The sequence below is a fragment of the Symphalangus syndactylus genome, chromosome 15, assembly GCF_028878055.3.
Source record: "Symphalangus syndactylus isolate Jambi chromosome 15, NHGRI_mSymSyn1-v2.1_pri, whole genome shotgun sequence".
Lineage (NCBI taxonomy): Eukaryota > Metazoa > Chordata > Mammalia > Primates > Hylobatidae > Symphalangus > Symphalangus syndactylus.
In genome coordinates, this window is record NC_072437.2 from 51,670,825 (window position 1) to 51,695,915 (window position 25,091).

At 33.7% G+C, this 25,091-nt stretch overlaps 1 protein-coding gene across 2 annotated transcripts in view; it reads left to right on the forward strand.

The window, feature by feature from the left end:
• KLHL1 (kelch like family member 1) overlaps positions 1–25,091 on the forward strand; it is a 413,312-nt gene that overhangs the window by 349,546 nt on the left and 38,675 nt on the right. For both annotated transcript variants that reach the window (XM_055244557.2, XM_055244559.2), the window contains one exon: positions 22,930–23,092. In XM_055244557.2, coding sequence (XP_055100532.1) covers positions 22,930–23,092 — 163 coding nt within the window. The remainder of the gene's footprint in view (positions 1–22,929; positions 23,093–25,091) is intronic.

A 25,091-nucleotide genomic window follows, 5' to 3' on the forward strand; every position in this document is an offset into this window, starting at 1 on the left:
ACAGATTGTTTTCTATTCAGCCAGTAAGTAATCTAGCTCAATTCTGTTACCTAGCACAACTCTAGTAAGAAAATTTAACGAAGTCTGTTGTGCAACCGTGGCCTTTGAGGTAGAATCTGCTATTGAGCCTTTTATGAGGGACGCATTTCTAATTCTTGCCTCATTTATTCCAAATCATGGAAAAAGAAACCTAACAAAGGATGCCCATCCAGAAGAGTAAATGTTTCCTGGCAATTTCTCTTAAACTTACCATGTAGGTTAAGAGGATGGGACAAATGTTCTGCTTCTGACTGATTATGGAACAAGAAAATTATCATTAAACTTCCTCATCCAAATTAGTCCTTCATTTCCCATCAATCAAAAGCATAATTTTGCCTATGCATAAGGTTGGACACAAAATCCTCCACAAATAAAGATATACCCCATGGGTGCACACATGACCCCTTTTCCAATTTTATTGTTCATAGAGACATAAGAAAAAATTGAGGTAAGAGTCTCATGATAGCAGAGAAGTCTTAATTTATGATCTTGGGAAAGCTGTCAATCTAGGATGCTGTCTGCTTCTGGGGAGAAACTTCCCTGATTAGCTTTACCTTAAGGTCTTCAATGGGTGCACAGTTCCAAGAGTCTGGAGCAGCCCTTCTGATCTGTGAGATTATGAGCCCAATGTTCAAAGTTCTGAAGTTTTCCTGCAGTGTGGACCTCAAGGACACTCTACCTGATGTTGTTTCCAGAAGGCATGGATTTTAGATCATGAAGAGTTTGACTGTCCTCAGTTGGTGAATCATGAAAAGCATCCTTTACGTAGTGAAAATACACTTTGGCATAATGCTTTAAAGCCTTGCAGCATTTAGTCATGTCAGAATTGAGAAGCTGATCTAATTTTAGGGAATAGGCCTTCCAATGGCTATCTCATAAAGGATCAGTTTATGTTTTCCATGGGAAGTGGATTGATTGTCATCAATCATCAATACCTTTGACCAAGAAAATTCAGTTAATTCAGTTAGCTTTGCCTAATGTCATTGTGTCTGTAATACCTTGTTTACAGATTTTGCATCTTGTCTAGTGAGATAAGTACTTCTATTGCTGAGGATTTCTTTAGAAATGCCCCATGAGGGAAATGTATTTTCTAATAACCTTTTAGCTACTGTTAGCATTGGGCCTCTTGCATGGGAAAGTTTCTAAACAACCAGAAAAGGTGCATTGAGAAATGGTAATTGAATGAAATCTGTCTAAATGATCAAATGGTAACAGAAATATACTTGAAGTTGTGATTATCTTTCAACAATTATGGGTTTTACAAACTAAAGATTGATCATAAACCATCTTAGCAATTTAGAACAATCACCCATCAACATATATTTTAATATAATTTGGATCATTTTATCTATTCCATGATGAGTCATTGAGTGCAGAACTTTTAATAATGGAAGCTTAAAGGATTCAGGAAAAACAGACAGCCATTCAGACTCCCCATGAGTCAACACTTAACATTTGACTTATATCCTTTCAAGGACAAATTTTGTTTCTCCAATTCCAGTGCATAGCACTCTTTTTTTTTTTTTTTTTTTTTTTTTTTTGAGACAGAGTCTCGCTCTGTCGCCCAGGCTGGAGTGCAGTGGCGCAATCTCGGCTCACTGCAAGCTCCGCCTCCCGGGTTCACGCCATTCTCCTGCCTCAGCCTCTCTGAGTAGCTGGGACTACAGGTGCCCGCCACCACTCCCGGCTAATTTTTTGTATTTTTAGTAGAGACGGGGTTTCACCGTGGTCTCGATCTCCTGACCTCATGATCCACCCGCCTCGGCCTCCCAAAGTGCTGGGATTACAAGCGTGAGCCACCGCGCCTGGCCAGCACTCTTTATTAAATGCGTTATCATTGGTAATTTGACTTGGACCATGGAGTTTATCCAAAGGGCATATCTTAACAATTTCAGTACTGACTGATGTAGCATGAAAATCTGGCAAAGTATTTTCCTGGTATTCAATTAATTCTTGTCCACCAACCTTATATATACTGTTAAATGAAGTTTAACCCAAATCTGCCTCCTTACATCAAGTTTAGCCTAAGTTTAACCTAAATCTGCCTCCTTATATCAAGTTTAGCCTAAGGTTCCATCATACCTAGTAAACTGTAACCTAACTGGAGGTGTAAACAGGCTGTAGCCTATTTTTGTACTAATAAATAGAGTTTCAGCCAACCACAGGCAGCCAACTGTTCAAACTGTGTTCAAATAAAGTATAAATGCTGACCTGTAACCAATCCAGCTATTTCTGCATCTCAATTTCTGTTTTCTGTATATCATTTTCCTTTCTGTCTACAAGTATTATCTGACCATGTGGCAGCCCCGGAGTCACTCTGAACCTATTCTGGTTCATTATGCTGCCAGATTCTTAAATTATTCTCTGTTCAATTAAACATTTTCAAATTTAATTTGTCTTAAGGTTTTCTTTTAACAGATGGGGCCAGAAGTGGGATTTAAAGTTAAGATTTTTCTGGCAACTCCCAGGAACATTGAGTGACCAAGTGAGGTGTCAACTGGGCCCCTTTTGTTCATTGCTCTCTGGCAACAATGGGAGATTCTGCTGTGGGTAAACTTTCTCTCTGATTCCAAAGCTCCCAGAATGAGGCCCCAGAAGCAGCAATCACAAAAATGGCAGAATCTTACTAAAGATAATTTAAAATTACAGTGGGACATTCAAAATAAACTATATTGTATTTTAAAAAGTGCATTTAAAATTGAGGACTCCCCCCTTAGGCTCATCCAGGGATGCTTATTGATGTGCAGAAACATCTAAAAATATTTCAGTATTTGTATTGCCTCTTAAAAAAAGTTTTTATAAAAAGCAGATAAACTGCTTAAGTGACTAATCGATGATAAAAATTAAATCTTGTGGCAGGGCGCAGTGGCTTACGCCTGTAATCCCAGCAGTTTGGGAGGCTGAGACAGGTGGATCACCTGAGGTCAGGAGATCGAGACCAGCCTGGGAAATATGATTAAACCCTGTCTCTACTGAAAATAAAAAATTAGCCGAGTGTGGTGGTAAATGCCTGTGATCCCAGCTACTCGGGAGGCTGAGGCAGGAGAATCGCTTGAACCTGGGAGGCCTAGGTTGCAGTGAGCCAAGATTGCACCCTTGCACTCCAGCCTGGGCAAAACGAGTGAAATTCTGTCTCAAAATAATAATAATAATGATAAAAATAATGATAATAATAATAATAAAATCTCCTAACCTTCTGATTTAGTTACTATCCTGCCCCAAAGATGAAAATAATTCTGGATAAGGTGTTTACAAAAGGTAGGTCCTCAGCTAAGGCTCTCAATGCCTGGTTTCTTTTTCAGTTATCCATACTGAGTCTAGGTAGAGAGTATGCTTTCTTTGTCTTACTCCTTAATAGGCTGAGCACTGAATGTAGTAGTTTTAGCTAAGAATCAGAAGCTAAGTTAAAAAGTCTGATTATTGAACTAAATTGGTATTCAAAATTTACCTTTTTGACATTTACCAGACTATTTAGAAACCTTCTGTAAAAGAAGAGGTTTAAAGAAAACCTCCATTCGTAAGGGTGTCTTTTTGCCTATGTACACTGGAAGAGAGGAGGGTTTGAGTCACTAGAAACTCTCACTATTGTTTTAAGTTTAATAACAATTAATGACAATTTGTTAAGTTTGCCTAACCAGTCTTCCCTTTATTTCAGGTGCTTTGCCTGGCAATCTTGTCTTAACTGGGCCTTTACCTGTGGTCTTTTTCCTTGGTTTGGGCAAATGACCATACAATATTTAGGCATGAAGTCTCAGCTCTGAGTTTTTGAGATATAAATTTTCTATCTTATTTCACCTAAAAGTCATCCTTTTAGAAATGTGAATTTAAGGTTGCCTACCTAACAATTGAGTAGAGCAATGAAGCAGGTAACTAGAAGATAGGTAGTTTTCTTTTCCACATTCGGACTATCTGTAAGCTGGCAAATAAAAAATCTTAGTGAAAGTTATAAGATCTACTTTTTCTCTGTCTATATGTCCCTATGTTATGTGTATGTAATATTTCTATGTGATCTAAGGTAATGTTTAGTAAATAAAACTAGCTGTAAAATTGGTAAAATAAAATAGAAATGTCTCCAAATTATCATTATTAAATATAATTTAGACATTTTTGTCTGTGTCTTCTGGTTAGGTTTATACAGTGTCTACTACATGTTCTTAGGCTATAAAACTACTGGTTCTGTAATATTTTTGATACCTGCTTGATTTGTTTATGTGCTAATGCGGTCAAAGATGGCTGCTGGGCACCCCCAAAGCCTTGCACACATCTTACTGTGAGCTTACGTCTTTAGTTTTGAGTCTCTAGATTCTGAAGTCTGGACAGGTGGCCATGGTGAGGTGTGGAAACATGTACTCTGCGCTTTGGTCAACAGCTACATGGCAGAGTGAATCTTAATATAGACCCATCTTCCTCGGCCCAGGTTTGCCTCCCTGCTGGGAGGTGTTCTCTTTCCTGAGTTCTACACCTGGTATGTAAATTCTGGACATAGACAAGCCCTGCCCTTAGTTTCCATCTGTGGGTACCATGTAAGTTCTTGGTACCCAGAACACCTAGGGGAAACATTAGGGAGGGTACCTGTGTCATCATTTCAAACTTATTTTCAGCAATTTAAATTATTTAAGTCATGTTATATTTAATTAATAATCATAAAATGAGTATTTTCCAGGTAAATAAAAGTACTGAAACATTAATTATTAAACATAGTTTAGGTTTATTAGATACTCAGTCATCTTATTTTTATATGGTATGGAAAAGCTAAATATAATTAGATCTGTCATTAAAAAAATTGAGGAAATAGCTTTCTAAAAATATTACGAGATGGTTCTTTTCTATAAATGATCTCATAAAACAGTTCAAAATTACTTCCTAAATTTTTCACTGGAAATTAGGATTACTAACAGTGAAAATTGTACTTAATATATGTAATTAAAACTACTAGATATGACAATTCTATATACAGACTTTATAAAAAAAATGTGATTTTAGTGAAAAAGTTTATTTTAAAAGGCATGAAGATGTGATTTTTGTGTAAGAAAAAGTCATTTTGTCTGGTTTAGAGATTATCTAAATGTTGTTTCAAAATGAAGGAAAAATGCTACAGATACAATGGATCTAAAAAGTTGAGGAAAACAGAAAAAAATTATAAGAGCTTATAAAAGGTTTATGGAAATCTTATCTTGTGTGGTCAAAAGCTGACCATGATTAAATGAATTGGTTTATAGGATTATCAAAATTAGCTTTTGTATTGATAATACACTAATATAAAAGTAAAAATTGGTTTATCTTTTGAACAAGAATTTAATGTATCATTCATAAGAGATAGTAAAAGATTTTTGTTCACCTTTTGAGTAAACTCCAAAAATTGAGAGAGAAGAGATGGATACTTTCATGCTATCTCAGATCTTTTTATAGTTTGATGGTTTGAAAATCTAAATATCTCCATCAAGAAATAAAGGTTTTTACTTTTAAAATCCTTTTATTACCACTTTAGCTAAATGAATGATCATTATTGCAATGACCTATGGTTTTTTGTTTTTTTTTTTTTTTGAGATGGAGTTTCGCTCTTGTTACTCAGGCTGCAGTGCAGTGGCATGATGTCGGCTCACTGCAACCTCCACCTCCTGAGTTCAGGCGATTCTCCTGCCTCAGCTTCCCGAATAGCTGGGATTACAGGCACCTGCCACCATGCCCAGCTAATTTTTTGCATTTTTAGTAGAGACGAGGTTTCACCAGGGGGTTTGGCCAGGCTGATCTTAACCTCCTGACCTCAGGTGATCCTCTGGCCTCAGCCTCCCAAAATGCTGGGATTACAGGCATAAGCCACTGCCAGGCTGACATGTGATCTTATTTGATTAAGTGCTTTAAACCTTTAACCTATTTGACAGCCTTCTGCAAATCAAATTTCAAATTCTAAAATTAAGTCTTCTTGATTTCAAACTAACATTATTTGGGTTGCCCCACAGGCCAGTGAAGCATCCCAAATAGAAATAATAAACACTCATATTTGACATATTAAGTTATATGGGGACTACTGTCAAATAATAAATGATGCTTAACCTTTGAGTTATATTTTTATGGATATATTATTAATATGTGTTCCAAAATTTTATAAGATTCTTAAAATTTGAATACATCTTGATATATTTTATCAGTCAAAATTTTGATTATTATGTTAAATTATTTTGGCCACAGAAATAATGAAATTGTCTTGTTAATTGCATCTTTAACAATGACCATATTTGGTCTTGTTCACATTCTTATGCATTTTCTGTAAGTTACTTACTAGTGAGTAAAATCCTAAAGTTTTGTGTCTTCAAGGAGGTTCATGGAAATGATAAAAAAGGACTCTGATAAGTATTCTTGAATGTAGGTTTCTAAAAGATCTAGGATCGTGTCACTTGGACTGGGTAAAAATCCTCAGAATTCTAATGAAGGGACTGACTGGTTTATAAACAATGCTAACCAAAGCATGACAAGAATTAATTGAATACCAAGAAAATAGTTTGCCAGATACTTTGCCTAATAACTGGAGTTTTTTTTGTTTCTGTTTAATTACAAAAAAAGTTGATGATATTTGCGTAGGATAACCTTAGTGACAATTTTGTCTTTGCTAAAGATTCCTAGCCAGTGCAGAACAAAGGGGGTTTATTAACTATTCACATGTGGATTATCTTTGAATTATTTTCATGGTTCTCTGATATTTAATACATTTAGTTAGAATTGTTTTTGTCAATAGGGATTTATCCAAACTGCTGGAGAACACCACAGTGGCCACATCATGGAATCCTCAGCTGACACTCCCGTTGAATCATCCCAGATTCTTAGTTTCTTAATTTACCATGTTAATTTAGCATGTTGAATCTTAAGTTTTCTATTTTTCTAATTTTTCCATTTTTTTCTGCTAAAATCTTTCTGAATTTAGTGATTATTACTTTGGTGTTTATATATACAGCAAGTTTTAAAAGCTCCATTTAAACAAATTAATTGTCAGAGTCTGGTTAATAACGAAAAAGTAGTTTCTGCAAATTGCTACTATTGGACGGCAAAGTTTTTTGTTGATGATGACCATAAAGAATTTAAAGAGAGAATCAATAAAATATGGATCAGAAATTCATTTTAGCCCCAAAATCTAATATAAAAATATATAGAAGTCTTCAAACTCATTCCATTTTATCCCCCAATATTTTGCACTAGTATTATCCCTTTCTGTATCAGGTATGGCTACAAAAATATCAATAAGCACCACAGAGTTATCCAACCTCAATAGATGTAGATATTATGGTCTCAGAGTAAGGGTGTGACAAAGACTATTAACAACTGCCTCATTTGGTGAAAGATGCTTCCTGGGAAGGGTGGGGGTCAACTTACTTATGTGGCTCAAGTTCCTTTTGAAGTGAAGGGATGGAAATCATCCAGATCTGAAGTAAGGGGAATACACTGAGGCAAACTAAATAAATTCCACTAACGGCCCAATGGCAAGGAAAAACAGTGAGGCCCCTGGGACAAACAAGATTCACACAGCGAGAATCAAAGAGATTAAGAAATTTTCACAAAATCCCACAGCTAATGGTGATTAGGCTGAATGCAAACAGTCAGCTTTCAAAACCTATGATTTTTCCACTACCCACATGTTTCATTTTATTTACTATAAATGCAGAGTAATTTCCTCAATTTTATCTAATTTAGCAATTATTGAAATACAATAAAAGTGTAAGCAATGGGCTGTACATATGACTGAGGCAAGATAATCTTGTTGAATGACTTTTTAACGTTAAATGCATTATGTAATTAACTTTTTCCTGCAGTGCTTTTTTTTTTAAATTACTTTGGAGATTAATTCAAATATAAAGATGTATTAGTTACATTAAAATAATATCTACTAATTCAGGTCTATCATATTTGAAATATATAACAAATATAAAGTAGAAGCTTGTAAAATGTTGCTACATAAGTAATATTTTAATACCATGTGTTTACAAATTATCCAATGTTCCTGTGTGTTATTTCACTTTGGAATTGCTATAAAGAAATACCAGAGACTGAGTAATCTATAAACAAAAGATGTTTAATTGGCTCATGGTTCTGCAGGCTGTACAGGAAGCATGATGCTGGCATCCACAAACCTTTTAGTGAAGCCTCAGGAAGCTCTTGTCACGTGATATACCAGCTTCCTCTTTTCCTTCATCCCAAAGCAGAAGCTGGTGTATCACGTGGCAAGAGTGGGATCAAGAGAGAGAAATGGGAGGTGCCACACTATTTTAAACAAACAGATCTCCTGTGAACTCAAGGAGCTAGAACTCACTCATAACCAAGAGGATGGCTCTAAGCCCTTGAGGGATCCAACCCCATGACCCAATCGCTTCCCACCAGGCCCCACCTCCAACATGAGGAATCACATTTCAACATAAGATTTGGAGGACACAAATATCCAAATCATTTCAGTCTGTAACATCTCATAATAAGGATTCAAGTAAGCAAAGTATTGCAGGGTCATAGATACAGGAAGAAGAAAATCTTACTAAAACAATATAAAACCTTACAGAAAACTGCCCATTTGAGTTAGATCTGAAAGAACAGTGGAATTTCATCAGATGAGCTGAGGTTCAGAGTGTTAAAATTCAGGGAACATTTGGGTAATAGCAAAATACACCAAATGATAAAGGATTTAGAAATGTAACAAAAATAAGACTCGAACAATGGTGTAAGGCCAGGTTAAAAAAAAAAAGCCATTATGCAACAACAGAGAGAATGTAAAACATGGGTATGAGCAGGAAGGTGCCTGATGGCATTTGTATTAGGATGATTTTTTTTTTTCTAGTGGCAATATGAAGAATGAATTGGAGTTAGGAGAGTTTATTAGGTGCTATGAGGAGTGCATAGTGTAAAACACAGTCCCTGTTCTTAAAAAGCTTACAATCCAGTTGGGAAAGTAAAATATTAAAATTTGGAAGATATATAAGGATAACGATTTTCATATGACACAAACTTTGTGCATTTATTTGCCAAAATTTATTGAGCTTCAAATGTTTGGTAGGTGTTATGGTAAGTTCGGATATTTGTATATACAAAAAGGATATGTCCTTATCCCTTATTAAATTGTAAACAAATGAGAAAAGAAGTATAGCTGCATTTCATGTATTTTGGACATTTTTAACATCCCTGAATAACATCAATATGTAATAATATATTTTTGAGAATAATTACTACAACTCTCAGAGAGTTGGTTGTCCTAAAAATTATATTGAGTCTCATTAATTTTATTAATAATCCTATCATTTCTTAAAGGGTAACTCCTACTGAAGTACATTCAGAATATTAATTTTTGGCTGGGTGCAATGACTCACACCTGTAATCCTAGCATTTTGGGAGGCTGAGGCAGGTGGATTGCTTGAGCCCAGGAGTTCGAGACCATCCTGGGTAATATAGGGACACCCCCATCTCTACTAAAAACACACAAAAAATTAGCCAGGCATGGTGGCACATGCCTCTAGTCCCAGCTGCCTGGGAGGCTGAAGTGGGAAGATCGCCTGAGCCTGGGAGGTCAAGGATGCAGTGAACTGTGATTGCACCACTGTACTCCAGCCTGGGTGGCAAAGTGAGACTCTTGTCTCAAAAATTTTTTTTCAATTATTTCTATGCCATTATGGAATGAACATGGGATGTCAAGATGCTAATATTGGTATACACAGAATCCTGTGTATGTAACGGAACCCTGCTATCATGCACTAGACAATAATCTTCAAGAAGGACAATTGCCTAGACATTAACATTACACCTACTGAATTTTTAATGTTTTTGCCAATGATGGAATAGAATAGCTTAAACTCAATTTCTGTTGTGGAAAAAAATAACACATATTCTCATTTTATCTGTCATATTGAAAAATAAAATCTAGATCTGGCCCTACTAATACTATCTTTATGATTTGTCTCCCATCTGTATTATTTTAATAGCAGTGATTCCATTTACACTTTGTCATCTTCATTCATTCATTTAAACAGAACAGTTGTTTTTGTTTGTAACAGCATCATCACTTGTCTCCTCACGTATTCCCTACAATGATCCTAAAGGCTGGAGCCAGGTTAAACGAATGAAAGTTCAGTTCTAATGATGTCATCCTCTTGTGAAAATTCCAGACTTGATTCCTCAGTCTCACATAAAATCTTTACTTCAATTGGTTATCAAAGCCTCTATATCCTAGTAGTAAACATATTTCTTTCAGCCTTTTTTACAGACTTTTTATTTTAGCAGCTATGAAGGTTTGGGTTCACTGAGCAGAAGAGTCCCTGAGATTTATTAGAGTAAACACTCCTGAAAGACAAAAAGGAAGAGAGCTGGAGAAAGTGGGGAGAAACTTTAGAACTAACTCCTATGAAGGCAAAATGGGAGGAAGGAGGATTGGGTAGGAAGAATCTCAGACTGCAACACACTTCCAAGAAAAGTTCAGCCAGGCATCCTAGAGGCAAAGTCTCCAGTTCAGGAAGACCCATGTCTTAAAAGAATGGGCCTGTATTAGTAATTCCACCATGCATAGTCACTCTCCAGGAATGGTTAGTAAGAAGTGTGGCTTTGGTGCAAAGGCAGCAGTGGATGTGGACAGGCTGTATTCAGTTATGAGTGAGCACATTTAAATGGTTGTTACAACAGCCAGTTATAAAGTACCTATTCGCTTATGGCCATATATAGCCTGAGTTTTCTCTATGTTCCACTCAAGTGATTCCTTTCACTTAAAATGGCTTGCATCTATGGTTGTCAAAATTCTACCCAACCTTTAAACCCCCAGGTCAGTGGCCTCATCTTCTGAGATATCTCCCATTGGAGCTTGTAAGCCCTACAGCACTTAACCAATGTCACCTCAACTGTGATTTTTGTTTTAAAAGAAAACAACACTTAGCTACATGGAAAGCTGACATTTAGAGCTAGAATCCCAAAGCTGCAAACCATTGTTATTTGTATTATTTTCATGTTATAACATTCCACTTTAAAACAATGTCTATGTACCACATGAAATCATCCTTGAGATTTTCATGAGACATATTAATATAATTAACAAAATATATTTTGCTAATTTACCTATTAAAATATTTTTGACAGGACAATATTTGTGGAAGATTCTGGTACAATATTTTTAATTGCTTAGATAAATCAAACATAGAGTCCTCAGAAATAGAGGCAATGGGGTGCATTAGCAATAGTTAAATCTTTAACTGATTCCTTCAATAGTCTCTTCCCATATCTCTACAGTGATACTATAGACTGCAGTCTGGTTAGAAGATGTAGGTTCTTGATACATTGCTATGATAATCTTCAACATATTGAATACTGATATAATGTTAAAGATGTGCCAAGCACTTTTCTAAGTGCTTTGTATATATCGTTTCATTAAATCCTTGTAACAACCCTATGGGTTAGATACCATAACTACTCCATTGTGCAGATAAGAAACTGAGGCACAAGAAGCTAAATAATGATTCCAAGGTCACATTGCCAGGTTGTAATTTTAAATAATAGGCTGTATTGATGGATAGATGAGGGAGGAGTGTAAGCAAAGAAATTCATAAATACATCCTCTTAATTTGCAAATATTTCCTAAGTCCTTCATTTTTCCTTAATCAACTTGCATCACATCAGGACAAGCAAGACACTACCACCTCTCACATACATTATTTGGCATGGCCACATCTATTCTCATTTTTCCACACCATAGCCAGTGTGACATTTTTTGAAAAATACAGACAGATACATCATGTCTGTTTAAAACATGTTAGTAACTTCACATTACTCTTAGGATAAAAAAAATCATATTGGCATACAAGGCCCCACAAAGGGTGTATGGTCTTTTAACCATTTAGCCTTATTGTACATCATTCTGCCTCTTCCTTGACTCTCCAGTTTTCTTGCCACATAGGCCTTCTTTCAGTTCCTCAGAAATACTCTAATTCTTCTTATCACAACACGAGTGTTTCTTCTGCCAAGAATTCCTCATCCCCACATAAATCTTAATCTTCCCCCAGATATTAGCTCAGTCATCACTTTTCACCTTGGACAAGAACCATTCCTTTTATTACATGGACAGGTATAAGGTAGCACCTATTTGTGTCCTTCAGCAAGGCCTGTCTTTCCCCTTCATATCCACCTGTACATTCTGTAAGGATATGAACTTATGGAAGGTATATCATAAGTATTGGAAATATGGATTGATGAAGAATGAATCCATGAAATGCAAGTTGCATAACGATAAAATCGAAAGTTAGCAAACTGCTAAACTTACCTGACAGCCTTGATTTCATACACCTACACATAACAAATGCCCACATGCTCCCGACACAGATACACACACACATACACACACACACACACACACACACACACACACACAACATGAATGAAAGATATTAGAGGCCTGTAGTGTAGGCACATTATTGGTTGGGGACATTCTGCAATGATACTAGTACTATCGTCATGTTTCACTGTGGCAGTTATTGTCAATTGCGAATGTACATAAAAATCATCTCAGGGAACTTTTAAACATCCCTGTGTCTGGACCTCATCCCAGTTCAATTAAATTAGAATCACCATATTCCAGATGTATTTTTCAAAGGCTCCCAGGTGATTTCAATGTGCAACCACGATGGATAATCACTATTGTCAGCCAAAGAAAGAATGAAATAAATTATATATAAATGCTATAAGTTATATTTTTTTCTATGGCTCAAGTAAAAAAGAAATCTTAATGCTACATAATTTAGAAGAATTATGTGAAAACTATCTATACAAAACACTACATTGTGTTAGGCCCATGATCAGCATTTTAAAATAGTATATGAGTCAATCTGTTAATATTTCCATAGTACTTACACAGATATAGAAATTTATATAGAGTATTTGTATATATTGTATATTATATGCTTATATATTTTGGGGGTAATTTTCATGAAAATATGCATATATATATACACATGCATATATATACACACATACATGGATATTTAATTTCTCACTGGAAAAATTTTATAGAGTAATTTATATAAAATGTGTGTAATTTTACTTATCCATTTCTTCTTTCCTTAATATGCAAGTTATTTTGTTTAATTCATTGCACAGAAAAACACTGAAGTGTTCAATTTTATGAACTATTACTTAATGATTTCTTGTTTCTGAAGTAAAACTATTTGAGAGCATTGGAATTCAGTCACCCTAATCACTGATTATGCATATTTACTGGGTGATACTTTATACATGATGAGGATTTTTACAAATAATTTTGAAAGGAAGATTTAAAATAAGTTATACCTGGAAGGTCATATATATATTATGAAGCCACTGGTGACTTAGATATATTTTGTGACTAATATGATGAATAATAATTTAGTAATTTAACACAATGATTAAATCAAAATAAATTTAAATACATTATTATTAATTTAAAATGAATATATTCTACCTAGACAAAAGGAAATACATTTTACAGGCTAATGCTTTTCAAATTAAGATACAATTAATGGCTAACAGGCAAACAGTAAGCAATACTAAAAATTAGCTTTTCATTGTTATTATTTTGCATAATTAAAACCCTTTTTTATTGAAACAGTTTAGAGCTTAGAATATATTTAGCAATATTCTGAATGGATAATATTAACAAGTGTAAAGAAAAATAATAATTTATTTTTCAGAACAAATTAATTTGGTTGCATTGATACAGAAATCAGTTTCAGAGAAATTACGGAGGCTCTACCTTTTGCTAAAATGTGACAGCATTATGGGGAATCATCTGTATAGACAAATTATCTTCCTAAATTCCTTCTCCATATTCAAAGGCCAGCATCTTCATTGGATATAGTTATGTGTTCTATAACCCATATGGGAAGTATTTGATTTTAATGTGTGCCATGTTACATGAAAATTAACGATAGTTTGTTTCTTTCAATAAACTATCTTAAAAACTTATATAGAAAAATTCTGGTAAATATTTTGCTGCAGAATTCTCAAGGGGAATATATGCAAGAAGCTACAGTCCAAAAATTATAAATAATTATATGTACTGGAAAAAGTACATTTTGGCAACATAAAACATCTAAAAGACATTTTAAAAATTATCAGAAGTCATCATGTAATTATTAAGCTTGAGTTGTATGAAAAATGACTTTAGATGTTTCTCTTCTTTCTATTAGATAATTATTTTTAGAATGCAGTTTTAATATTGATACTGAACATAACACAGAAAACTATTTTTAAACTCATAACCTTGCTGCATCTGTAAAGATATTTTAGTAACCATTAGGAAGTAGTTGAATGTATCATTTTGATTTTGAAATTATTCTATTCCAATTATTCACCCTACTTAATGAGCCCATTCTGCAAGGAAATCATTACAGATCCAAGAAATATGAGAATCACATCATAAGGCAGCTAGAGTTTGAAAATATTGTGGCAATCTACAAAAATATATTCCTTTATAATGTGGAAGCATAAAGTATGAGTATTTTCCAGGAAAACATGGATACTTTCAAAACATAGATATTTAAAATAAACAACAATCCTGGGAACATGTTACTTGCTAAACAATTTAATTTAATTATAGTTAGAGATGTTTGAGAGAGGAATTTAAGTTTTGAGAGTAATGACATATTTTATACTTGCTCTATCATTCTGCTTGCAATTCTTAATTTCTTAGATTTAGTGACCACCCCTAAGACAGACCATCCTGACTATTTGATTTATATGACAACTAAAATTTATTAAAAGTTTATCATTTGCCAAGCACTGTTATATGCATTTTCTATTTAATCTTCACACAAATGCTATGAGTTACATACTCTTTAAGGATGAGGATACTAGGACACAAAACATTTAAATATCTTTCTCTGATGTCATACTGGTGGTGATATGGTTTGGCTCTGTGTTCCCACCCAAATCTCATATTGAATTATACTCACATAATTCTCACATGTTGTGGGAGGGAGATAATTTGAATCATGGGGGCGGTTTCCCCCATGTTGTTCTCATGGTAGTGAATAAGTCTCACGAAATCTGATGGTTTTATCAGGGGTTTCCGCTTTTACATTTTCCTAATTTTCTCTTGCTGCCACCATGTAAGAAGTGCCTTTCACCTCCCGCCATGATTCTGTGGCCTCCTCAGCCATGTGCAACTGTAAGTCAAATTAAACCTCTTTTTCTTCCCCATCTCGGGTATGTCTTTATCAGCAGCATGAAAACGGACTAATACAAGTTGTAACAGTGGATTGGGATTTGGGCCCCAAAAGACTCCTAAACTAGAACTCATTTGCATTTTGCTCTGTCCCCACCTCTGATAGTCTCACTGGCAATACCTTGGTTAATCAAAGGATACTAATATATAAATCCTTCAATATTTGTATGTTTATTGTCTATATTCTTCTCTAGAATATAGGCTCTATTGTATCTCCAGTAGAGAGATGGTAAACTTTCTAGTATTTAGAGCAAAGGATAGATACCTGTGTTGAAAGATTAATGGATAATATAAATGTTCCTTGGCATATTAAATATTTGCTAGTCCTTGTATTTAATTAGTATATTTTGCTGTGTATAGTAATATATTTTTAATTATAAATATTTCATATTTCTATGAAAGCTAGATTACAATATTTTCACTAAGAATAGTTAAATTTATCTTCATAATTGTGTTCCTAAGTTTCAATTCATCAGCAATATACAAGACTTCTCAATTCCTAATGTTCTTAGCAACATTTGATATTGTCATGCTTTAAACTTTTTTGGTGGCTAAAACTTTCTCCTAAAGATGTTTTATTTTAATATCCTGGTTGTTCTACTTACTAATTCTATTGGACATTTTTATATGCTTATAGGACCTTTATATATATATATTCTCTTTCATGAATTTCTTTTTTATATTGTCCCTGAGGCTTGAGTACGAAGACAACAATATCAATTACAATGGTTTGCAAAAATTGAGTGAGTGCAATGAATCTGATTCTGTTCTAAGTGTTTTACATATTAATTCTTATCATCTTCATCATAACACCATGAGATAATTATTCTAGTTGCCCCAGTTTAAAGTAAATCAATTACAATATAGAGAGAAATAGAAACTTGCCTATATAAATGGTAGCACTGGAGGAAACTCTTACTGATGTATAAACAAAAACCAAAACATTAATGACAATCAATACAATTGATTGTATTACATTATTTAATCTTTACATTAAAAATAAAGTTAAAAGCTAACTCACAAATTTAACTTCTGGCCTTGATGGAGTATCTGCTATCTGAGTAAGCTTCCGAATATGTATAACTGTAAAAGCTAAATAAAACAGACAAATCAAATTCTTGAAGTCATCAGAGAGAAACTACGGAAGCCTGGACTTGAGAACAGGATGTGAAAGGGATGGGAAGAGTACAAAGATTAACTCAACGTTTGTTTTGACTTTCTCCATGCATTTCTGGAGAAATTATTTATTTCTTCCTTCTCCAGTCAAAAAGTCAAAGTGAAATCTGGCAGCTAGGGCTGGCTACAGTCTCTGAATGACAGAGGCAGTAATTAGAGTTTAGCCCTTTTATGGAGGCTCACACAAATGCATCAAGACCCTGGAACAAAAGGAAGGAATTCCCTAGATAGAAAAGTTCTAGACGTCTATCAGTTTTTCATATGCTTCAGAATACCTTTTTTCCTTGATATTATTAGTCAATCTTGATTATGACTGTGGTCTCTCATTTGTGTCAGCCTTATATGATAATCTTACTACCTGTTTGACAAACTCAATCATTTGTGTTCTCTCAACAATAAGGTGACACATGGGGAAAAGGAAAAAAAAATGAAATATTTTACCCATAGAACAATAACAACAACAAAAATATTGGAGAAAGAAAATGAGAAAAAGAATTGATGAAACAAGAAAATATTAAAATTATATCAAATAAAATCAGTTATTACATTGAGTATAAATAGATTAAATAACCAAAGTCAAAGATTAGCACATTGGAACTGAAAGAAACTTAGTGGAGCTGATTAATTAGATAAATTAGAGTTTGTATAATTCTTAGTGTAGCTGATTAATTAGATTAGATAAATTAGACTTTAGAGCAATAAGCATTACTGAATAAAAGGAAATATTTGACAACTTAATTCAGCAAGCAGAATTTTAAATGCCAAATATGTATCCATATAATGTCACTGAAGTAAGCCAAAATAGAGAGCTAAAATGTATAGTAATTATATTGAAAGAAATACAACTGGTTTTATTTAGGGATGACATAATTGTATACATAGAAAATACAAAAAAAGTGGATTATTATGATAACTATTTATAAATATTTCACAAGGCTACTGAATATAGTCAATACATAAGAACTATTTTCTTTTTATTTATTGATGAAACGAATAGAAAATTTAAAAATGCCAATTGCAATAACATAGGGAAATCAAATGCAAAGTGATCTTTTCAGTAACAGATATAAAAACGTTCTAATAAAACTTTCAAACAAACATTACTCAGGAAGTTAAAATCTTAATAAAATGAAGCTATATACCATGTTTGGGATTAGAAGAGACAATGTTGTAAGGATATTAATTATCTAAAAAATTTTGTGTATTCAATACCATCTCAATCAATATTTCATTAGGATATTGGGGGAAAATTTGGAAAATTGCAAAAAAAATTAAAAATTCATATGAAATAGCAAAAGGATATTAATTTTTATGTTTATAATTTTTTTTAATTTAGAACAAGTATTTTTCATGTTCTGTTCGAGAAATATTTGTCTTCCTCAATAGTCATTATTATGCTTATCTATTTTAGTTATGCTTGTCCATTGTATTCTGAAAAGTTTATTGTTTTAATTTTTATATTTAATCCTATGATCCATCTAGATTGACTTTTGTATATTGGTCATTGTCCATTTTTATATTTGTGTATATCAATTCTACCAACATTATTTCTTTAAAAAAATATTTTTTCTGCTACTGCAGTAACACCTTTTGCCTAAATCAAGTAAACTTAACTGCTTTTCATCAAAAAACAAGATTAGGAAAGTGAAAATGCAAGCCTCACAGTGGAAAAAGATCTGTAATGCAAATATTAACAAAGAATTAATAAGTATAATTTTTTAAATTAACAATTTATATCCATAATAGTTAAAATTGATTACAATAACTACTACAAATTGATAAAATGATGTAATTAATAAGAGACATCCAATTAAAAATGAAGAGGTTTTTAACAGGCTTTCACAAAAAGGGAGATTCAAATGGCCAAAAAACACAAGAACAAATGCTTAGTTTTAGCAGTCATCAACTTGGTGAAAACTAACAGAATGATGAGATGCCATTACTCACTCATCAGAATGACTAAAATTAAAATGTTTCACAGTGACAAGTTGTGCAGAGATTATCAGACAACGGGGTTCCTCTCCTTTACTGGGGGAAATAAAAATTGGTTAAAAAAAAAACCTGGAAAACTTTTTTGATGCATTTACTCAATTTCAATGTAAGTATATTCTATGACCCAGAAATTTTTCATCTGGGTAAAATGAATTCATATGTACGTCAAGAAAGTGTACATTTCAGCTTTATTTTTAAAATATTAGAACTGGAAACCATCAAATTTTCATCAACAATAGAATGGAGCTATAAAAGTGGCATAATCATACACTGTAATAATATTTGTAATTTAAAAATGTTACTATCTCACCTAATTTCTGACTAAAAATGTCACAGATAACAACTTTAAATAATTTTTTAAATTAATTTATAAGTTCAAATCAGGAAAAACTTATTATTTGAGGAATTAACTGAAAAAAATATTGTTACCTTTTGGGGGTATATTGACTGGGAAGTTGCATGAGAGGTTTTGGAGTGGAAGTGATAGTAGGTATACAGGGATATTCTTGTGATAAAATACCATCAAACTGAACACTTACATGTTTTACATTACATATACAATATAATTTAATATATATGTATATATTGTATATTAATGTAATATATTATATATATTATACTTTGAGTGAAACATTTTTATAAAGTCATGTAACCTCTCAGCAATTAAGAAAAACAAGGCACATATGGATGATGTTTACAGGATATATCACTAAGTAGTAACCAGAATGGATTAAACCATGTGCAGAACCTATTTTCAAATCCTACAGAAATATGCACTTGGTCAGAAATACGCAAGCCAATGAGTAGCCCATCCTCCTAGAAACTTTCTCCACTCTTACTTTACGAATCCTAGAAGCTTCTGAATTTCCTCTCACCTATCTGGCCATTTCTTCTCTATTTTCTTTGTTTTCATGTAACCAATACTAGAGCTACTTAAAGCTAGATTATGGTCTCTGTTACATTCTCTCTTCGTAGTATCTTCCTAACTGATTATATCTAGGACTATGACTTTAAAAGCCATATAATTGCTGATAACTCCAACATTTTTACATATACCTCTAACATTGTCTTGAACTGTAGGCATGTATATTTAACTACCTATTTATTTGCCCCACTTAAATGTGTAATAGTCCCTTTAAACATGATATATCCAAAATAGAGTTCTCAAGCTTTCCCCAAAAATAATTTTCAAACTTTTCTACCCTTAAAATTTACCCAATTATTTAACCAATTTATTTATCCCTAATTTCTTCTTTCTTCTGTTTTTTTTTTCTGTTTTTGTTTTGTTTTGTTTTTTGTTTTTTGGTTTTTTTTGAGACAAAATCTCACTCTTCTGCCCAGGCTGGAGTGTAGTGGCACAATCTTGGCTCACTGAAATCTCTGCCTCCCAGGTTCAAGTGATTCTCCTGCCTCAGCCTCCCAAGTAGCTGGGACTACAGGCGTGAGCCACCATGCCCAGCTGATTTTTGTATTTTTAGTAGAGACGAGATTTTGCCTTGTTGGCCAGGCTGGTCTCGAACTCCTGGCCTCAAGTGATTTGCCCACCTCAGCCTCTCAAAGTGTCAGGATTACTGGCGTGAGCCACCATGTCCAGCCCTGATTTGTTCTTTCTATTCATATACCCCTATACATTCTATTAGTAAATTCCAACAGCAAGACTCCCAGAATATATGCGAGTATATTTCAAATATTTTCACTTTTATCTGTTTGAACTGAAACCTGTTAATTCAAAACAACACCTTGTACTTTTTGAATTTCTAAATTTTCTTCTAATCATCTCCCTACTGCCACCTAACCTGACTCCAATCAATTTGCTACAAAACATCCAGAATAAATTTGTCATAGCTATAACATCCCTATTATGAAATATCTCAGTGATTTTCTGTTGCTCTTGTAACAAACTTCAAATTTATTGTTTATTAAATTATCCTAGTGATCTGGTCCTTTCAGATAGATATCATATTCTCCAGAAGAGCATAAATCAATCAAAATATTTTCTACCCAACCCAAGGCACACAACGTATTCTAAAGTCTACTCTGCATCTAATTGGTGCTCAGTAAAAAGTTGATTTCAGGATCTCTTTGAAAACTTCACTGATGTTTTCACTTTGATCTCCATGTAGTTAATTATTGTTGATACATGTGAATATCTACCTATACTTCTCTAAAAAGCCTATGAGATATATCATATCCTTTTGAAATAACCTCAACCTTCACATTTACTCATCCTTTCTAATCCCCATTTCCTATGTCAAGCTACCTAATGAAAGAACAAGATTTGAAGTTTATGCTTTTTAACTATGCCTGCACTCAAAACACGATCCCTCTATATGAATAGAGTTGTGTAAAATAACATCCCTAAGTTGAATGTGTGTTTTAGAACATTTTTAATGCTATTTGGCTACATTTATTTTTTATTAAATTATAATTGTATAATTGTGTAATATGTGTGAAGCATGCTTACTTACTGGGAACAATGCACTTATTCCATTTTAGTTGATTCATTGACAGATACAGGAGCTCACTGTGGGCAGAGACTTTGCCTAATTCATCACTGTGTCCTCGGTGCCAATAATAATTCCTGACACATAAAGGTCATTCAATGAATAATAGTTAAATGAATGAATGAATAAATGAGTTGTCATTTTATTTTCACATCAGTTTTGGGAGACAATTCTTCATGGGTCTCTCATATTTCTGCACATCTTTAAAGTCAAGTTACTGAGTGTCTTTTGTTGTGGAATATATTTAAAAGGAGGTTATTTTAACAGAAAGACTAAGAATAGAGAGATAGTTCTTGTCTCCAAAATAAAATGCAGTCATGCTTAAAAGCATAAAGATAATATCTCCTTCCCGAGCAATGGGTATGCATGTTTATTGTCCGTTATAAATTATAGTTCTTTTCTATAATACAATCTACTGCATGTACAGGTTTCAATTAACCCTTCTCAAAGCAAAAATTGTATGAGGCAGTTGTAAACAGGCAAGAAATACTTTATTGAAGGCTTGCAATAAGGAAGAGAAGATAAAACTGTGACTGAACTCAACTCTTCTAAAACAAAGGTGGTAGAGTTTTTGGGAACTAGATTGGATAGGTGGATCATAGGCAATCTGTGTTTGCTAATTGGCCTTACTCAAAAAATGGTTAACTTTCTTCTATCTTTATTTCAAAAAGCAGTTTTATAGCTGTGGCAAGGTACCAACTGAAATTAGGCTCCTATACTTTCAGGAGTCTGGGAGATAGAATACCTTAATGACTAAATTTCAAAGGAACTGCAGCTCCCAAGTCCTTGAGAAAGACAGTCCTGGGTTGTGAAACTGGCAAGAGGTTTTATCAAAGATTTACATCTCAAAGAAGCAGAGAAATAATTTACAGTTATAAGTTTTCTAAAGTAAATGCTCTAAGGAAAATGAAGTCAGACTGTAGACACAGGATGAAACTGTCTAAAGTTTGATCAAGAGAAGGGAAACATTAAGGTCACGTTGATTACCTTCTTTGGATCACCCTATGGGAATTGAGGCTTGGGGAACCAGCAACAGAAACAAAAATTGTTGATACTCTGACTATTGCTGTTGCTATGAGTAATAAACTGTATTTCTTCTTTGATCTAGGAGTCATGTCTTAATCAATATGCATAAATTTGTGGCAGTCTAATTTGTCAGCTTGGTAATAGGGTAAAAATCACAGATGCTTCAGACTTCTTTATAATCAGGCTTCAAATTGTACCCTTTTAGGAAATATTCATCAGAATTTCTCTACAGCTAAAGAGCACATCAATCAATATTTACATTATATTTAAATATTTAGCAACTGTTGAGCATTTAAGAAAATTTATTTATGAAGATGTGAGTTTACTAGAAAAGCAATGAGTACTAGTTATATATATCTTCCCATGGATGGCTCTCTATTAATTGTATTTAATTGCTTGTGTTTAGTAATTTTAGCTAATAATATGAAAGATGTCATATTTTCTTTATTTTAACCTTTTTGGGAAGCCAAAGCACAGAGAATACTATTCTGAAATTCAAATTGGTAATATTACATTACTTTAAGGTAACATTGTTGTAAGTAACAAAGTATTTTAAATAGCAGTGTAGAAATGCTCTTTAAAAGTAGAGGCCCAAGACATCTTACCTTTGATTTTTAGCATCTGTTTCTTCATATGATCATAAATATGGGAATTAGTATTATTTTATAAAGCATCTAGGTCATAATACTATTTTTGGCTCCCAATTTTGTTTTCACTTTAATGGAATGATTCAATTAATGATAGGTAGTTTCTACGAGATTGCAATAGTTTCTTAATAACTGAGGTCTATGCTGAATGAATGCATAGTTTTGTACTGTTGCTTTGATTTTTAAAATCTCACTGTGAAATAAATCTATTCCATTTTTTAAATTTTTTCATTTTATTGTGTTAGGGACACTTAACATGAGATCTACCCACTTAACAGATTTTTAAATGTACAATATGATATTAACTATAGGCACAACATTCATTTATCTAATATTTTAGGTGTAACAGTACTTGAAGGCCCTATTTATGCTGTGGGAGGCCATGATGGCTGGAGCTATCTGAATACAGTGGAAAGGTGGGATCCACAGAGTCAACAATGGACATTTGTAGCCAGTATGTCAATTGCTCGGAGCACAGTTGGTGTAGCAGCATTGAATGGCAAGTAAGTAAATTTTTTTCTCATTTTTTAATCTTGGAAAAAAAGTTATTGAGTAAATGTTATTTGAAAGATAAGTTTTAATAAGCTGGTAAAAATTGTTTTAAAACGTTTTAAGCTGTTGATATTTTTAAATTGACAAATAAAGACTGGTGCTCTCTCTATAGACAATGGAACCCAAAATTTCTTCACATTAACTGATGATTAAAGAAGTATCAAATATATTTCACAGGAATATTTATATCATTTTTGAATAAATAGTTGAGTAGCCTTCAAAAAACTACTAAAAGTTTGGTGTTCAATATATCTTTCTGTACATAATTACACTAGTTTACTTTCCAAGCATCTTCATTCCTATCCCTCTAAATCAAGAATTCTCAACCTCAGCACTATTGCTATTTGAGGCTAGATGAGTCTTTGTTGAAAGAAGTCTTCTGTCCTATGCATTTCAGAGTGTTTAGAAGTGTCCTGGGTTTCCACCCATTAGCTGCCCCTCACCCATCACCTCATTGTGACACGAAAAAATATCTCCAGACATTGGCTACTATCCCCTGGGAAGTGGCAAAATACAGGCCCTGTCTTCCCCATGAGAACCACAGATCTCAACAAAGCTAGTATCACCTCTTGCCTAGAAAACTGTAACAGCTTCTAGTCTGATCTTTTTAATTATTTTCTCTTCAGTCTTATTTATGAAGGCTTCCAGAGAAATCCTTTTACAAATGCAAACAATATGTCAATCCTCTTCAAGGACTTGTCTTTTATGATCTCTGTTGATTTAAAGTCTATTTTGTCAGAAACTAGGATTGCAACCCCTGCTTTTTTCTGTTTTCCATTTGCTCAATAAATTTTACTCCCTCCTTTTATTTTGTGTCTGTGTATGTCTTTACACGTGAGATAGGTCTGTTTAATACAGCATACCAATGAATCTTGACTCTTTATCCAGCTTTCCATTCTGTGTCTTTTAATTGGGGCATTTAGCCCATTTACATTCAAGGTTAATATTGTTATGTGTGAATTTGATCCTGACATCATAACGCTATCTGGTTATTTTACAGACTTGTCTATGTAGTAGCTTCATAGTGTCACTGGTCTGTATAGTTAAGTGTGTTTTCGTAGTGGCTGGTAACAGTTTGTCCTTTTCATATTTAGTGCTTCCTTCAGGAGCTCTTGCAAAGCAGGCTTGATGGTGACAAATTCCCTCAGCATTTGCTTGTCTGAAAAATATTTTATTTCTCCTTCACTTATGAAGCTTAGTTAGGCCAGCTATGAAATTCTAGGTTGGAAATTATTGTCTTTAAGACTGTTGAATACTGGCCCCCAATCTCTTCTGGTTTATAGGGTTTCTGCTGAGAGGTCTGCTATTAGTCTGATGGGCTTCCCTTTATAGGTGACCTGGCCTTTCTCTCTGGCTGCCCTTTGAATTGTTTTCTTCAATTCGACCTTGGTGAATCTGACGATTATGTGTATAGGGGTTGGTCTTCTTGTGGAATATCTTACTGGGGTTCTCTGGATTTCCTGAATTTGGATTTTGGCCTGTCTTGGTAAGTTGGAAAAGTTCTCCTGGATGATATTCCGAAGCGTGTTTTCCAACTTGGTTCTGTTCTCCCCATCTGTTTCAGGTACCCCTATCAGATGTAGGTTTGGTCTTTAAACACAGTCTCATAGTTCTCAGAGGTTTTGTTGATTCCTTTTTATTATTTTTTCTCTAATCTTATCTGCCTGCCTTATTTCAACAAGATAGTCTTCAAGTTACGATATTCTTTCTTCTGCTTGGCTTATCCAACTACTGATACTTGTGTTTGCATTGTAAAGTTCTGTTGTGACTTTCAGCTCTATCAGGTAATTTATGTTCCTCTCTAAATTGGTTATTCTGGTTAACAGCTCCTGTAGTGTTTTATCATGGTTCTTAGTTTCTTTACAATGAGTTAGGACATAATCCTTTAGCTCAGTGAAGTTTGTTGTTACCCATCTTCTGAAGCCTGCTTCTGGCAATTCGTCCATTTCA